The sequence below is a fragment of the Siphateles boraxobius genome, unplaced genomic scaffold (assembly GCF_051911475.1).
Source record: "Siphateles boraxobius isolate OS27281-9 unplaced genomic scaffold, OSU_SipBor_1 9, whole genome shotgun sequence".
Lineage (NCBI taxonomy): Eukaryota > Metazoa > Chordata > Actinopteri > Cypriniformes > Leuciscidae > Siphateles > Siphateles boraxobius.
In genome coordinates this window covers 28,763,134-28,780,561 of record NW_027509219.1, presented here as the reverse complement: position 1 = coordinate 28,780,561, position 17,428 = coordinate 28,763,134, and the positions used below count along the sequence as shown (strand labels likewise).

Below are 17,428 nucleotides of genomic sequence, written 5' to 3'. Positions count from 1 at the left end.
GAAATAAAGCTACAGATGAATACATTACTAAATAAGTAACAGTTGGAAAGTAACTAAAATGCCTATTTCTGATCATTTATCTTCCTGACTAATCCACATCCTGGTTTCTTATGTTTTCTGCAGTTTATATGCATAAAACTGCACCACAAAACACTTACTTTCAGTTGTTTTGTACATAATATAAATACTTTCGCTCTCTCGAACACTTCACCTTACACACTGTTCATAGTACAATCTATAAAATAATAATCATTAAATAAAACAACATACATTAACACTCAACTTTATTATTACACCCAAATGTTCGCAAATAAACTGTTAATTCTACAGTATCATTCCTTTTCAGGTATTAGATATACCAACTGACCACAATTTGAAAATATCACATACTACTGTATTATAACTTTTTTTTTATTATAGTTGAGGAGAGTCAAATGTACAATCAACACAAATTAACAGGATAATTATTGACAAAATGTTGTCTAGTCCTCTCCAGAGGATGGGAGAACAATCGTGCTTGGATCATAATAGTTTTCAGTCATGAGGGGAAGACCTTCAGCTTCCCGCTGTTTGATCAACCTTTCAGCTTCCCGGCGAGCCCACTGCCTCATACTGGAGCATAAAAACAGAAGACAGAAAGAGACAGATCATGTATATTATGATTAAAAGAAATGGCAAACCATTATTGCTTCAGAAAAAATAAAACAATGGAAAAAAAAAATACACACTTGGAGGTGAACCCAATCATCAACCAATTAACAGAGACTTTGCAATTCGGAGGCCTGTTTTTAAAGAAACAGTCAGAGCCCCCATTAATTTAAAATTAATTCCTTCAAAATGGCTGATTCATTCAGGAACAAAGCAGAAGTGACTGAGTGAGTCATTTAGTCATTCATTAAATGTATTTGTTCAAAAACACAGATTCATTCAGTAATAAAACTGAAACTCTGTTGCTCAGAGACAAACAGACAACATAGAGTGTAAAATATAAGTCACCTAATAGGCTACTAAGTTATTGTTCATTGAATTGTTGTGAAAAATATGTAAATCACATTTGCAATTGGCTGATATTAGGGAAAACAGCACATTTGCTCTTGTGATATTGGTTATAAATATTACAAACAAGACCTTATACACAGACTTTTTTGCACCATATCTTGGATTTTAGAAGCATTTTTATTAATTTTAGTGGCATTTTTGCCCCTGGTGTGTGTGTGGGCTGCGTGATGGCAGGGGACGGGCTCTTTTTCGACAGCAAGCTTCTTCTGCGAGGCCGGTTTCAAGTGAAACTTAGCAAAGGCCGCTACTGCCAATTGAGGTACGTCAAGATAGAAATAGAGTGCAATTGCATTGACATATAAGGAGCAAACTTTTCAAGCTTAAAAATAAACTTTTTTGGGTGGGGACTTCATCTTATGTCTAGTTGTTTGAAATCTATTAAACTAAAACAACAAAGTCAACAAGAATAAGATTCAAACAGATTAGACAGTCTATGCTGATAGTTTCTGTCTCCAACTTTTTTACTAAACAGCTACAATAGAGATGCACTGTATGTGTTATGGATGTTGGATCCTGATCAATTACTGGATTCTGTGCAAAATGTAGTCAGGTTATTCATGCACTTACCCGTGATCTGGTAAATAGTGGACGAAAGTGCCTCCGATTACAATGGCCACAGAAATGCCAAAGAAAAAGGCCAACCTCATGTTCCATTCATCCACAAATGGGTCATTATGATGGAAGCCATGGAAATCTGGATTCTGAAAAGACAGATAAACATTTACAATTTATAAACCTGCATTTATGGACTTAAACAAGTTAACATAATTGTTGAACAACACAAAGCTTATATAATAAAAGTAGGATTTGCAATATGACATTGCAATCACTGCAGGAAGACTATGACAGCTTAACAGAATAGAAAAAGTAGGATTTGCAATATGACATTGCAATCACTGCAGGAAGACTATGACAGCTTAACAGAATAGAAAAGGAAAGGACAGAATAGAATAAATGATTGCACAAAAACAAAAACAAAAACAGTGGAAACTTTAGCAGATACAGGTTTAAACATAATACAAAGCATAGAGAGACACACAATGGAGAAACTGGACTTGAGATCATGCAGTGCACGGTGTAAACATGAACAGGTACGTCAAACTTCAGAGAGTTTAGCCTAAGACTTCTAACATTAATCAAGCCACTAAGTAACCCAAGATTAATTCGTTCCCAAGCATCATACACATGTGTTTGTGTTCCTCTTACCTTGTCAAACGGGCTGACCTCTGCGTGTCCATGGCTGTCCTGAGCCGCGGGAGATAAGGACTGCAGATCAGATATAACCGCCGCGCCGGACGCGCTGGACTTCGGCGTCTGTGACACACAGCGGCTGCCGAGCGCCGAGCTCAAACGAACCCGGGACAGGGTGGGCCAGATTCGGCTCAGGCGTGAAGCCATTTCCACCGCTTTCTCTGTACGTAGAAGCTCTTTCGAGACAGCTTCTGTTCTAGGTTATTTTTTCCGGGTTAAAATGTGGTTTATCGGTTTGTTGGGGATCTTACCGCCATCTAGTGTCCCGGGTGTATCATAACACAATAACTATTGCTAAACAGCAGGTGTCTCTGTTTCACCAATCTAAACTGGTTCTGATACTATCGGTAAAATCAGCTTTGCAAAATAACATCTGATTGATTGGCTATTCTTGGAAACGCTTTATACTTATATTTTTAAAAACGATCTAGCAATATCTCCACTTCATGCATTATAAAATGTCTGTGCAGTATTTATTATTTTATTTATACCATTACAAACCCATGCGTGCAATATTCAGCTCACCATGTTCATATCTGATTTGACATTTATATCATATATTATCTGTACTGACCCATAACTCTCTACACATAAGCCTACATATTATTCTATACGAGTTAATCAGTAATTCTGTTTTGTTTTTTAGATTAATATTCTTTGAGTACCAGATGTTTGTTACAAATCCGTGAATGTAAGCACACTTGGCCTATACCTGAGGAATAGCTAAAACACTGTTTTTTTCTATCTATAGCTATCTATAAAGGAACGTGTGTGCCATGCAGTTGTCTTCATGGTTTTGTTATCTGACTGCAGAAGCAGGAAGTTCTCAAAACCACAGACGCTTCAGCTCTTCAACTTGTTCCTCCCTCTCAAGAAATCCCATTTACATGCATGAACATTTGCAAATCTTTTTGTCTCAGTTAAAAATGAACAAATTCTTATGCTAATAATTATACAACAAGTTCCTTTTTTTTAATTCACCACAATAAAAAATCTTGAAAAACGCATAATATTTATTCAGTGTACATCTTAGTCTACATAAAGCTTTTAGTCAATCAGATAATTAACAACTACAGTACAATACTTTTAAAACATGTGACAAAGTGTACAAAAACATTACTGTTTAACAAGCTATTAACAAATAAAGACAATATTAAAAAGCATGGCGTTTTTAACGGCATGAGCTCTTGGCACCTTTCACTCAAATCAGTCTTAGCCTCAGAAGAAAAAAAAAAAATATTTTTCTCAATGTTAAGGTATGTCCATGTCTCCATTTGTAGACAAACGCTTGTCAGATTCAAATCCTCCTCTGCTTTCCATGTTTTCTTTGCTTTCCTCATCCTGGTCATCCTGTTTCTGCTTCAGACGTAGTCCTGGATCCTTCTGTGAAGGGATGCGAAAGCTGGAAAAAGACCCACTTCCTGAGGACCTTTTTTCTACATGAAAACAAGGCAAGAAAATACTGGGAAGTTAGAGGGAGTTTATTGATTGTGAAATCAGCATACATGCTTAACAGTAAGCAAGGGGGATTTTTTTGTTATCTCTGAAACCACAGTGAAAACGAGTGATGCAGACCTAGACTGCATGCCACTCACTGTCTTTGCATTAACCTACTACCCTGAAAGCCAAGTTTAACAAAAATCTTGACGCAAAGAAGATTTATCAAAAATGATACATAGCATCAGTCAAATTCAAACCATAGAGAATTCAAGTTGTTGAGGTTATAGTCTTGTTAAAGGTAAACAGTGGGAGATGGACTGTGTTTTATGTCTTGAAATATGGGTAAATTAGTTAATATACATACCTCCTGGTCCAATAGGATGCATTAATCTGTTCATCTGAACGTTCCAATGTTTAACATTGGTGCTAGCCTGACGAAGCTTCCTTTGAGCAGCCTGCCAGGATACAAAGATACAGATTAACCGATTAACCAATCAATCAATCAATCAATCAGCTAGTTTAGTTGATTTGACGATTTCCACAACAATCACATTTACATAATCAGCTAATATCAGCATTAGCACACCAATTGACTGATAATGTAACACTTTACAAAAAGGTTTCATTTGTTAACATTAGTTAACTACATTACTACATGCACTAACAATGAAAAATACTTTTAATGCATTTATTAAACTCAATTCATGTTAATTGCAATTCACTAATACATCAATAAAATCAAATGTTGTACCTATAAATTAATATTTAATGATCCTGAGCTAACATGAACAAACATTTTCACTTTAATTTAACTAAAATTAATTGGTGCTGTAATAAATCTACTGTTTATTGTTAGTTAATGCATTAAATAATGTTAACTAATAAGAAGTTATTGAAAAGTGTTACCCTAGTAATATTACTAATGCAAATACTACCATTCAAAAGTTTGGGTCAGTAAGATTTAATTTTTTTGTAAGACATTTATTATTTTATTCAGCAAGGACACATTAAATTTATCAATAGTGACCATAACGACATATATAATGTTACAAAATATTTCTATTGCAAATAAATGCTTTTTTTATATTCATATTTTTATATATTTATATTCACTTTATATTCATCAAAAAATCTTGAAAAATCTAACACATTTCAACAAAAATATTGCGCAGCACACCTGTTTTCAACATTGATAATAATAAGAAATGTTTCTTGAGCAGCAAATCAGCATATTAGAATGATTTCTGAAGGATCATGTGACACTGAAGACTGGAGTAATGATGCTGAAAATTCACACAAAAATAAATTACATTTTAAAATATATTCAAATAGAAAACAGTTATTTAAAATCGTAATAATATTTTACATTATTAATGTTTTGATCAACATTAAAAAAAATTACCAACCACAAACTTTTTAATGGTACTTTAGGTCATTGAATTAAAAAACGTTTCTCAAACAAATGACCGTAGAGAAACTCACCACTACATCCTGGTCCACTCGGTGGCGATTGGCCCTGACCTCCTCCAGCTGTTTCTGTGCATCATCCAGAGATCGAGACTTGCTTTCCATTTCCTCTCTGAGCTCTTGTTTCTCCCGCTGGGCTCGCTGGATATACTCCTCCTGCTCCTCACGGAGGGACATGAGGGCCTTCATCTTCTCCTCTTCCTCAGCCAGTAGCCTGTAGCAATGAGGCAGCGAACAATCAAACACAACACAAGCTAAAAGAGACCTCTTTCAGCATAATGAATTGAGTGAAATTCTAAATTAAAAAATTAATACAAATTTCTATGATCCATGTTCTCCAGCATGATTTGAGAATTATCCAGAGAGCATTCTGCACTTCACTGAAGAACATCTGATCCTTTGTACAAAGGAGACGCATGATCAGTGTCACAAATTTGCTTTTTCATTTCATTTGTGACCTAGAAATACTGCAGAATCTTAAATAATTCTCATTCATTTTACACTGCCTCTTTCCAGAATCCTAAAATTTTAATTCCAGGTTTTGTATCCCAAATATACAATGTGGTCTCAGTCTTGTGCACTCAACTGTGTATTGCTATTCAAACTCTGTCAGACGTCATGCATATAAATGCAACAAGTATTTTGTGTACTATGGCTTTTTGCATGCATGCATTGTATAGTGAATAGATTTGAAACAGAAGTAGTGTCTCATTGTCTTTACTGAATTTGAAACAGGATTTAGTTTTCCTCTCAGAGAATATACACATAATCCATTTCTCTGAACAAAAATGTTCATGTTAATCGAGTCTCTTCTGTCCATTACTTCCTCTGGTAACTTCCTCTTGATTAATTTCTTCATAACCTCATGCAATGTAAGAGGGGAGAGCTTTTATACTATTATATTTCCTCCCTGAAGAGCATTGATGGGTTTCAGCATAATCGACACAACCCAGCAAATTTATTAGAAAAAAAAGGAAAATAGGGCACCACATAGTCTGCAGATGTGCCATTCAAAAGCATATAATATTATTATAACATCAGGGTGTTTGAAACTGATTATGGGTGTATTGCTCAACAGTGTTTGCGTGCTGCTGCTCACCGAGCCTGTGCGTAGCGGAAGGCTTCTTCGTCCTGCCTAGCTTTGATTTCCTGTTGTAAAGCCTCCTCTAGCCGCTGCTGCATGGCCTCCAGTTCTTTGATTCGTGTTCTCTGTCTCTCAGCCTCGGCCTCCTTCAATGCCATCTCTGCCTGCATGCTCGCCCGCGCCTGCACACAAACAAACAAACAGCGGTAGGATTCACAGTCTTATCTTTATCCATCTATCCATCAGAAATGAATTTAGAATGCTTTAATACAAATTGAGGTAACAAACATGATTCTTTAACATGATTTAAATCTGAAGTAGTGGAAATAGAATGAACAAATTCATAACTCTAATTTTTAACCTTTTTCAGTTTGTCAGGACAAATTTTTAATTATGACTAGACAAAAGCCTTGTTTGATAGTTTTGAAAATTTTAATGTTTATAGGGCTTACTAAAAGAGAACAGACAGATAGAACGATAGATAAAATGACAGACAGAATGATGGATTCAACGATAGATAGAACAATAGATAGACAGACAGACAGACTGTCAGACAGATAGATAGAATGATAGACAGACAGATAGAACAATAGATAGACAGACTGTCAGACAGATAGATAGAATGATGGACAGACAGATAGATAGAACGACACTGTCGACGGATAGAATGATAGAACGATAGACAGACAGAAAAACACTCAGATAGACAGAATGATAGATAGATAGATAGACAGACAGACAGATAGATAGAACAACATACAGACAAAGAGACAGATAGATAGAACGACACTGTCAGACAGATAGACAGACTGATAGAACGACAGACAGATAGACAGACACTGTCAGACAGATAGATAGACTGATAGAACGACAGACAGATAGACACTGTCAGACAGATAGATAGACTGATAGAACGACACACACTGTCAGACAGATAGACAGACTGATAGAACGACAGACAGATAGATAGACACTGTCAGACAGATAGATAGACTGATAGAACGACACACACTGTCAGACAGATAGACAGACTGATAGAACGACAGACACTGTCAGACAGATAGACAGACTGATAGAACGACAGACACTGTCAGACAGACTGATAGAACGACAGACACTGTCAGACAGATAGATAGACAGACTGATAGAACGACAGACACTATCAGAAAGATAGACAGACTGACAGAACGACAGACACTGTCAGAAAGATAGACAGACTGATAGAGCGACAGACACTGTCAGACAGATAGACAGACTGATAGAACGACAGACACTGTCAGACAGGCAGACTGATAGAACGACAGACAGACACTGTCAGACAGCTAGACAGACTGATAGAACGATAGAGACAGACAGACAGATAGACAGACAGAGTCAGACAGACTGATAGAACGATAGAGACAGACAGACAGATAGACAGACTGATAGAATGACAGATAGAACGATAGAGACAGACAGACAGACTCAGACAGATAGACAGATCCTCACCTCTTCAGCCTCTTTGAGCTGGATCTCCAGGGCCTGCTGGAGCTGTTCGTGCTGCTGTCGTCTGCGTAGTTCGTCCTGCTCCAGCAGTGCCTGTGCCTGTCTCTGCGCCTCCTTCAGCAGCTCCAGCTCCGCCATCTTCCTCTCGCGCTCCTCCTGCAGGGCCCGCAAGCGCTGCAGCTCCTGCTCCTTCGCCTCCCGCCTCTTCTCCCTCTGCTCCCGCTGATCACGCCGCTTCAGCTTCAGGTCTTTATGAAGAGACTTTTTACCCTCCACATGCAGCCGGATGGCTGTCTGGATAGCTGGCAGAAAATAAATATCATAATGCTAAATTTTACAATTTTGTGTTGCTAAAGTGTTCTGGGTGATTGATAGGGTATTTCTTACTGACCCAAGTCTAAAAAAGCCCACCCCCAAGAAACTGATATTCTGGGCCTGGTTTTTCAAAAGTAATCCACTAGGATTTTGGATAGCAGATTGGATCAAATCTTGAAAATGGGTTTTTCAAAAGAAAAAACGGATTACATAATCGGATTAGATCACGTAATCCAATCTTGGTTTTGATCCGGATCAAACCTTTAGTTTCGGTTTTTCAGAACTTTTTTGTAGGATTTGGATCACTTTGATCCAAAAAATCTGGATTAAACTGATCCGATCAGAAGGGTGGATTCAGCGTGGATTTCATGCCCAAAATGTAACGAAAACTTAAAAAATGTCTCAAATAATACTATATTTGGATCATGCAGTATCTTACAAGATATCCTATTTATTCTTGAGGTTTTAATTTTATTTGTTCATCCGTCAGGCTAAAGTGATCAAGTAGGCTTTAACGTATTCAGCCTCATAGGCCTACAGCAAAGTAGAAAGAGTTTGGCCTCATAAAATAATCCCCCAAACAGCTGTCAAAATTGACCAAAAACAATACATTTTATTCTGTCACTAATTGATATATATACTCATCACAATCGAAAATATTTTTGTTTTTAGAATATTTATTAGTGATGCATGCAATGATTACAAAATAACCAAAAAACTGCAAAGAATGGCAATCATTGATTTTTGAAATTCAAAACAAATCCAAATCAGAAATAGTGTTTAACTATTGCGTCCCTTGTTGCACGTCCTGTTTGCTCGTTCTGGCAGAGGAACAACTGACTCTGACCAAACTGCAGCAAACCAAGACCAGACTTGAGATCCGCCTCCTAAAGGCCACGCTCAGACAAGCTGGTCTCTCCACATCAGATGAGGAAGTCTGAAATTATTGTGGAGTATTTGACATTAAGTCTTTTTTTTAAATTCAATACATCTATATTTGAAACTTGTTATAAATATCCTCAATGTACAGTGTTTGTGTTGTAGGTCTCAGATGAGCGCACTGCTGGAAGAGGATGGTGTGGGGTTTTTCTTGTTTTTACTTTTTTTTTTAAATGTGTGTGTTTTCATTTCAAATAAAAATAAACTTATATTGACCCCACAGTGGCTATTCTACTTGTTGCTCTTTACATATCTATAGTTCTACATTGTGATTTCCCATCCTGTTTGAGCACTGGTTATCCAGATTTGGTGATCCTGAAAATTTCCTTTGATTTGATCCAATCCGATGTTGCTTTGAAAAACTGGCTCAAAAGTAAGCTGGGCTACATGATCACGGATCGCAAAAAAAAGGATAACTAAATCCGGATCAATTTTATCCGGATTAAACCTTTTGAAAAACCGGGCCCTGGTAAGTGTATGGGTTTTTTTCCACCTTTCCCCCCTATTCACCAAGTGAAGGTTACCCATGTAAGTTCAATCACACCTCTCAAGAAAAGGTTTCTCTGTGCAGTTTCAGTTTAGAAAGTCTAATGAACTGTCCTGTGAGTAAAAATGCAACCTTCGAAATGTCACAGGTTTCCACTGACAAAGGGTGTTTGAGCAGAAAACCACAGTGACAGTGACATTTTGTCACTGTTTACATTTTTTTCAAAAATGCATTTAAAGGTTACATAAAAACAAAGGCCAATTGTAAATGTAGTGAAAAGTGCCCTGAATGAACAAGGTGCCTCTTGAAGACAGGGGAAACTAGACAGGGAAATAAACATCTTTAAACTATCCTCAGAATTTACACAGTCACATTTGAGGCCAAACAAACAGAATACCTGACGAATGACCAAAAAGCCAAATCATATCTCATGCAGACCTGTAGTCCACTCCTGCCTCTGTTTGGTGTCAGATGCACTAAGTTCATAGGTCTTGGTGAGCGTCTTCAGACAGAACATGCACCTCTTCCCATCTCTGTCAGGAAGAATCTTAAAAACACAGCAGAGAAGCATTACACACATGACTGTGACCACCGCAGGAGGAAACATTCACTTTGAATTGTGTGCCCCGAGAGGGGAAACAACCTACTGCCCACAATTTCAATAACCAACTAATTATGCGGACAAGTTCCTTTCTAGAGTCTCTTATGTATTATTAGGAGGTGGCACTGATACTACTCCAATATCGAATAATGCTTTTTATTTTATTTCTAATAACAAACACATGCTAACAACATACACCTGCACCCTACCTCTACACAGCAGTTTCCGTCTAGCTGAATGTTGCCCTTGCGATCTTTGCGGTCCTCACTGGAGAAGTAAATTAAAGTGCTGGGTTTCAGGGTGAACCAACGCTCGGTCCAGTTTCTCCTCAACTGACCTTTTTTCCACAGATATCCCTGGTGTCAGGAAGCACAGCACGTTTATGAATCTCAATATCTCATCTCACACACCTATATGTCACATTAGCACACACACATTAGCACGCACACACACATTAGAGCACACACACAAAATAATTACCGGTATATGTAAATCGTGAATATATAGATACAAATCTGAATATATATTTAACCGCCTGAATATGTAGTTAAAAATTTGAATATATAAATATATATCTGAATATATTCATGTAAATCGTGAATATATAGTTATAACTCTGTATATATATATATGTAAATCTGAATATACACAGTTATAAGTCAGAATATATATTTATAAATCCTAAATATATAAATGCATATATTGTTTAGGGCCTGAATTTTAGCACAGGTTTCCCATAAGTTCCATGATTATAATGTGCTAAATTCTTTTAAACAATTATTCACTATAGCTGTGTGTAAAGTGCGTTCTCACGTATTTGAGTGCCAATCAAGTGCTAAAAAGTGATTTTGTTATCCTAGGTATTATTAACTGCCCAGAATTTTATGACTGTAATGAACATGAAGGTATGGACGCTTCTTTTCCACCACAGAATAAAAAAAGAAAAAAACTTTAAAATGTAATTGCTACTTTTCAACTCACAATTCTGACTTTTTTTTCTCACAATTTGGAGTTCATAAGTAACTCACAATTGCCAGATTATATCTCACAATTGTTGAGAAACCGAATCAGAATTGTGAGATGAAGTCACAATACCAGCTCATAATACCTAGGATATAAAATCGACTGCGGTTGGAAGATCCTTTTTCTTAATTAGCACCCAAATGCATTTACATTCAGCTCATTGCACATCAACACTGATCTCCAAGAGAGAGGGAAGATGCAGTTTGTGTAGTTTAAGTTTGTGAAATTACAGTCTGACAGCAGGATTTAAAATAACTGATTTGTTCTGTTCATCTGGATGAATTAGTTTACTCATTCAGCCTGCATGCTAGTAATTGCTTGGTGGAATTTAGCACATTACAAGCATGGAACTTGTAGGAATGATTAAACTTAGGTGCAATACCCACAATCCTGCACTAAAATTCAGGCCCTAATATATGCATTTATATATATAATCCATATACTACAATTTATTAATAAAATTTATTAATATTACAAATAAATGCTGTTCTTTTTAACTTTCTATTCATAAACAGACTTCTTTTATACACACGTTGGGTTTTCACGTTTTATGGGGAATAAAGTCACAAACAAAAATAAATAATTATTAAATAAGGTTAATATAAAAAGATAATGCTAATACCTCTTTCAGCACATCACCCACTATTTCCCGGTACACCTCCTCTATTGCCATGCTGATGGTTTCCTTGACAATGCCCCTCGTTAGTTTCCCAGAATTCATCATCTCCAGAAAGGCCCATACAGAGAAGCCATTCTGCTGAACAGAATCCTGGGAAGTGAAGTCCTCGAGTTCAACAAGGTTCAGCTCAACACTCATGGCCATGCATATCTTCTTGAGTAAATATTCAACCTGCGAAAAAAATATATATATATTTTCATGTGTTATTCTGTGAAGATAAGAGCAGCTATATGATGCTGCAGTTGTGCATTTTCCAACCAACCTAAAAATACCACATTCAAACAGGCACAATGCAAATGCTTGTTTGTTTTAATACTGAAATGATTACAATTGTATTGTAGCTATGAAGCACTCCATTCTCTCTTACTTCTCTTCCTTGAAACTGTCATTAGTTACATTATGATTTTACCAACAGTTGCAAAACGGGGCACAGGAAATCAACCAAGCTGCAAGAGAAGAAACAGCACAAGGGCGGTGGGAAAACACACACATTCAGCACAAACACATAAAAGAGAGAAAAAAACATTCGCCATGTAAATAGGCTACAGCAGCTCTGACATCTTCCCACTGACACCAAAATCACCCTCGTTTCCTGACAAAAGCTATTTAAAGCATATATGCATTTATTGGCAGTATTGCGCCGTTAACAATGAAAAGCAAACAAAATAAAGATGAACATGACAAACTACAAGTAGATTTGGCAGTATGATTATCAGAAACTGATAAACCGGCAGGGGTTTTGACGATTACCAGTTTCGGTTGAAGTGGAAAGAAAATGAAAATAGCATATAGTAAATGGTGGTCCTGTGGTTAGCAGCAGGTTTACAGGCGTTTGATGTGATTTAAACTCAAGTTGTAAGAAAGTTATCAGAGTCAAGAGACAGACAACCGTACAAAACATATGCTACTTTTAATAGGAGAAATATAGTAGCCCTAAAAGTATTTTTAGGTGTATTTGTAAGTAACACTTGAATGTCTTTGCATTAGATGTTCAATGTTAAACTAAGAGGGATCTGCAAATAAATGATGTTACAGCTTTTCTCAGAACTAGGTTCACATTTCTGAGGCATTTTTGCACTGTTAAAGGGGTGGTGATATAATGCCTTTTTCACAAGATGTAAAATAAGTCTCTGATGTCCCGAGTGTGTATGTGAAGTTTTGGCTCAAAATACCCCACAGATATTTATATAGCATGTTAAAATTGTCACTTTTTGAGGGTGAGCAAAAACACACCGTCTTTGTGTCTGTCCCTTTAAATGCAAATGAGCTGCTGCCTCCAGCCCACAGGGCGGAGCTACAACAGCTTGTGTCCTGAAAATTTCAAATGTTTTTTCTTTTATGTTCAAACTGAGTCAGACAAAGATGGAGACACTCAAGAAGTGAAAACATGTAGACAACATTTTCTCAAAATGAGTTTGTCATCCTACAGTACAAACATCTCAGCCTATGTAGCACCTATGTACACCAAACTTTCCAGTTATACACTCAGCAGTATTCTGAAGATATTTTCAGAGGGATTTGTTAAATCATTCCTAGACTGATTTTTTTGACATTTTAATTAAAAAAATATGGCAAAAATCGATTTTTTTTAAGGCTATGGACAGTATATTTTGATTTCCTAGGTAATGAAAGCATATATCCTGAAATCCCTCTGAAATTTATTTTTCCTCTTGTGTGTAAACAAAATGAAAAAATAAAATTTCACCTGGCTTTATCGTATGTTCAGGTCTATATACCGAAAATATATGCAACATTGTGCATATTTAACGAGATAATGCATAATTTGCATAATTAAACATACAAATTTCAAAAACGTGTAATACATTTTTTATATACTTGTGTAAGTAATCAACTGAGGAAGTTTCATGGTGATATCTATTATTTTAAAAATTTACCCTATTCACCTGTAGTGTCTCGCTTTAAAAGCAAATATCTCCCTTTGCTTTGAACTTTGAGCGTTGTGACTTTGCAGATGTTGTTTATGCTCAAACAGCAACATTACACACTAACTAAAGTTAGAAAAGTGAAATCATAATCAATCACCTCTTTAACCAATTAGACTAACCACAGGTGAAGTTCAACACATGAACTATTAACAAGATCCATTAACGTCTGACAACCAGAAAGTGTTGAAAATATTTTTGTCTTAATTTTGAACAATAAATCTGTTGTTTTATCATTTGAAATGTAGCAAACTTCCTTATCGTTAAGACAAATGCCACTTGGTTCGATATTTTACCAAATGCAATTAATTCATTTTTGAAAAGGAAGTTGCGATAGTCTTTTCATCTCTATTGTGATGTATATCCAAGTGAAATGGCTTCTCAAACAAGAAAAAAAAAAATCGAGGGCGGAACTGAATTTTGTTCATCGGGACTTGATTGGATCATTGGATGGCTGTGGTTTGCTATTGGTCGATCTCATGTGAGTGACAGGTTGTCCCACCCTCAAACCAGTAAACACATCATCAGAGAAGAGAAAAAATGTTACTGTTGTGCAAATTATGTGCACGGACACATCATTTATAATAAATAGAGCATATTTCATAAAAAGACAAGACCTGTCCATTTTGATATCAGATTTATTACATTAAGTGTGCCCATTAATATTTGGTGCCACTATTTAACAGCCTTCCAGGTAAAGAAACATAGAAAAACTGTGTACTGATGGGATTATTTAAGGCTTCTGAAAATTAATCTAAATGACAAATAAGATTTTTTTTACAGTACTTAATGCATCTCAGTACCTAAAATAAATCTGAATCTCACCTCATCAGGGATTATGACCAGTGGATATCTGTCCTCAGAGAGAAATATGAACAGACACCAGAGCCGGAAGGCATCTTTCCCAGGTAAAATGCTCTTTCCCTCAGGTCTATAGTTCTTCTTGGCAGTCAGAGTCCAGCAGAGCTCATCCACATTTTCTTTGATAAATGTGCCTTCCACCACCTTACAGAGACACAAACTCTGAAGTCAGAAACTATAGCATCAAGAAATGCAAGAATGTTAATGATAAATCATTGATGTGCGGCTGAGTTTATGATGAATGCCATATCGGCCATATACAAAAATAAATAAATAAATAAAAAAGTTGAAATTGCACTGATTCTGAGTGCTGGAGGAACATATATACCTTCATAGACATGCACAAACATATTGTCTTAAACAGAATGACATAAAAAGCATGTGTCTCAAAACAAAATGGCTACTAGTGTACGAGAATGTATAGCAAGGCTGTGTACCTTGTCCAGGATGTATTTATTGAGGTAGGGCATGTATCCCTGACTGGACACGGGACCGTCGTCATCGTCTCTGAAGTGTTCCTCGAGAGCCGCCGGATCGTGCGGGATCCCCAGAACTGTGTAAAGATTATGAGACAAGACCTGCAGAGCAACAGCACACATCTTAACATTCACCACTGGTCATAAATACACAAAACATTATAGTGGATTTCATTGATGCTTTTAGATGCATTCAGCCTTTCACAATTTTTAAATGCTAAATTCATAATTGGAAAATTACAAAAGAATGCAAAAGATTCTCACACTCTTCGACCCCACTTTATGTATAACTGAAAATCTACTTATCTTGAAGTGAGGCAGACCACAGGTAGAAGTATTTATCCATATTAATTTTTAGCATTCTCTGCTCTCAGAGGTTTGACTGAATTCATGATACTGGTATCATAACAAGTCATATTTATTTACTCATTAATGCTTTTAACAGGCAAGATTTTGACAAATTATTTGGTGTTAGATTCCAAAGCATCACTAATGCCCTTCCGGCAACAGCAGGGCTACATTGCATTACTTCTCTAACTTTGCTAAGGAACTTCTCTAAATGTTTCTTTGAAAATGACAGAGCTGTCAGTGTGGACTAGAGATGAGTAGATCAAACAAAGAGCCTGCTCTCACAGCACACATCCGGTGGCCACTGTTCTCAAATGAAGATTCAAAGTTGATCAGTTTGAGCCCATTTAGCGCTTCAGACCCACAATGCCCCATGGTCAGAGATGCCCCATTACAGCTGGTCATCTTGAGATATGGACTGGACTAAACCTAATCATGGGACTAAACTTAAGCAACAATCCGTACATCCAAGCAAAGCCAGCATCTGTACAAACATAAAGTTGACTGCACTATAATTAGCTTGATGAATACACAATTTTGCAAAACTAAACATGAAAGCATCAGTGAATCTCAGAAACCTCAAGCCCTATGAGATCAGGAATAATTTGCTTTTTAAAATGCATGAGAAAAAGAAAATAAATAATCTTGCACTTCCATAAAAATAATATTTAAATCTATGAATGTACAGATCTAAGGTAGGCTGCTTTTATAAATGAAATTTGAAACTGCATTTGAAAATGAAAAGCTGTGACCCAGATATTCAGCAAGTTCACCATGTGGCATATGGTATTTGCTCACACAGGAAACACATCGCAAGCAGTTAAAGCAAGTGTATGGCATTTTTAAAGCATAACATAGGAAGGAAAAAAAAATAACTTAATGTAATTCATTGATCCTTTTTCTCTCTCAGATCAAGGAATATATTTTTAAGACCTTGAGGTCAGAGCGCTGCATGGAACACCATTTTTTCAGCATCCTAAAGTTTCATCATAGTGCATTAATGAATTTGCAGCTCACCTTTAGTTGTGACTTGGACACCTTTCCACTCTTCTCCACATCTAGAGCGGTGAAAGCGTACCAAATGGACTTGAGCAGTTCTGAGCGCAAGTCCATGACTGTACCAATTTTACTCTCCGTTTTTCCTTTTTTCACTGCCTTCTCTTTTTTTCGCTCTGTCGTTCAAGGCCACCCACACCCACCGCACAAGTGTGCATCCTCCAACTGGCAAATGACACCCCCTGCTGGGCCAAAACTCAATCAAAAAGGAATAAAGTTCAGCAAATGTTTTGATTCGAACAGAATAAAGTCATCACAACAACAACAACAACAAAAAATATTGTAAATAAAAGTACTTTCTCATACATTAAAGACACTTGCTTTGGGGCAAATTAAGCCAAACTCACTTTAGATCTTGTAACTAACAAAGAGCCAAATCCTCTTTCTAAGTAAATCTACAGTTCATCTCAGGGTGTATTTATAAGCTCTGAAAGAAGAAGCACTCATTTGGCCCTATGATGCCAAGTAACTCTCTTAAAATTCGCTATCGGAAAAAATAACAAGGAACAAAAAAAAGAGTATACAAAAATAAATTTCACTCTTGAAAAGCGAAAGGGTTCTGAACTTGATTAAACCCTAAATGAAAGATGCTATCTTGCAACTTTTGAGCTCTACGAACCGTCAATCTGAAACTTAATATTATTCATAATAATAATAATAAATATATATATATATATATATATATATATATATATATAAACACTTTCTGGGTGAAAAAATGAACTCAGACAAGATATTTCACCCCAAAATCAACAGAAAAACTAAATAAAATAAAACTTGCTGAGAACTATCTAGCATTGTGACATTTTCAAGTTAAGCACATTCACCCACAACTCCTTAAAATAATGCATTTAATTCCTGCATCATTAAATGTATGCATCATGCTAGTATTTATTGTACCATATTTTATATAT

General features: G+C 36.3%; 2 protein-coding genes across 2 annotated transcripts; both read right to left on the bottom strand.

The window, feature by feature from the left end:
• Positions 1–267: 267 nt before the first annotated feature.
• Positions 268–2,530, bottom strand: ndufb11 (NADH:ubiquinone oxidoreductase subunit B11). Its single transcript, XM_077223652.1, has 3 exons — positions 2,266–2,530; positions 1,627–1,760; positions 268–612 (listed from the first exon to the last, which is right to left on the bottom strand). Exons 1-3 carry the CDS (start codon positions 2,455–2,457, stop codon positions 483–485), a joined length of 456 nt encoding a protein of 151 aa, XP_077079767.1. The 5' UTR covers positions 2,458–2,530; the 3' UTR covers positions 268–482.
• Positions 2,531–3,305: 775 nt separating this feature from the next.
• On the bottom strand, positions 3,306–16,704 carry def6a (DEF6 guanine nucleotide exchange factor a). The gene is made up of 11 exons (XM_077224606.1): positions 16,476–16,704; positions 15,072–15,212; positions 14,599–14,778; positions 11,774–12,001; positions 10,338–10,484; positions 9,966–10,074; positions 7,790–8,088; positions 6,317–6,483; positions 5,233–5,431; positions 4,115–4,205; positions 3,306–3,746 (listed from the first exon to the last, which is right to left on the bottom strand). Exons 1-11 carry the CDS (start codon positions 16,569–16,571, stop codon positions 3,562–3,564), a joined length of 1,842 nt encoding a protein of 613 aa, XP_077080721.1. The 5' UTR covers positions 16,572–16,704; the 3' UTR covers positions 3,306–3,561.
• Between the last annotated feature and the right edge of the window lie 724 nt (positions 16,705–17,428).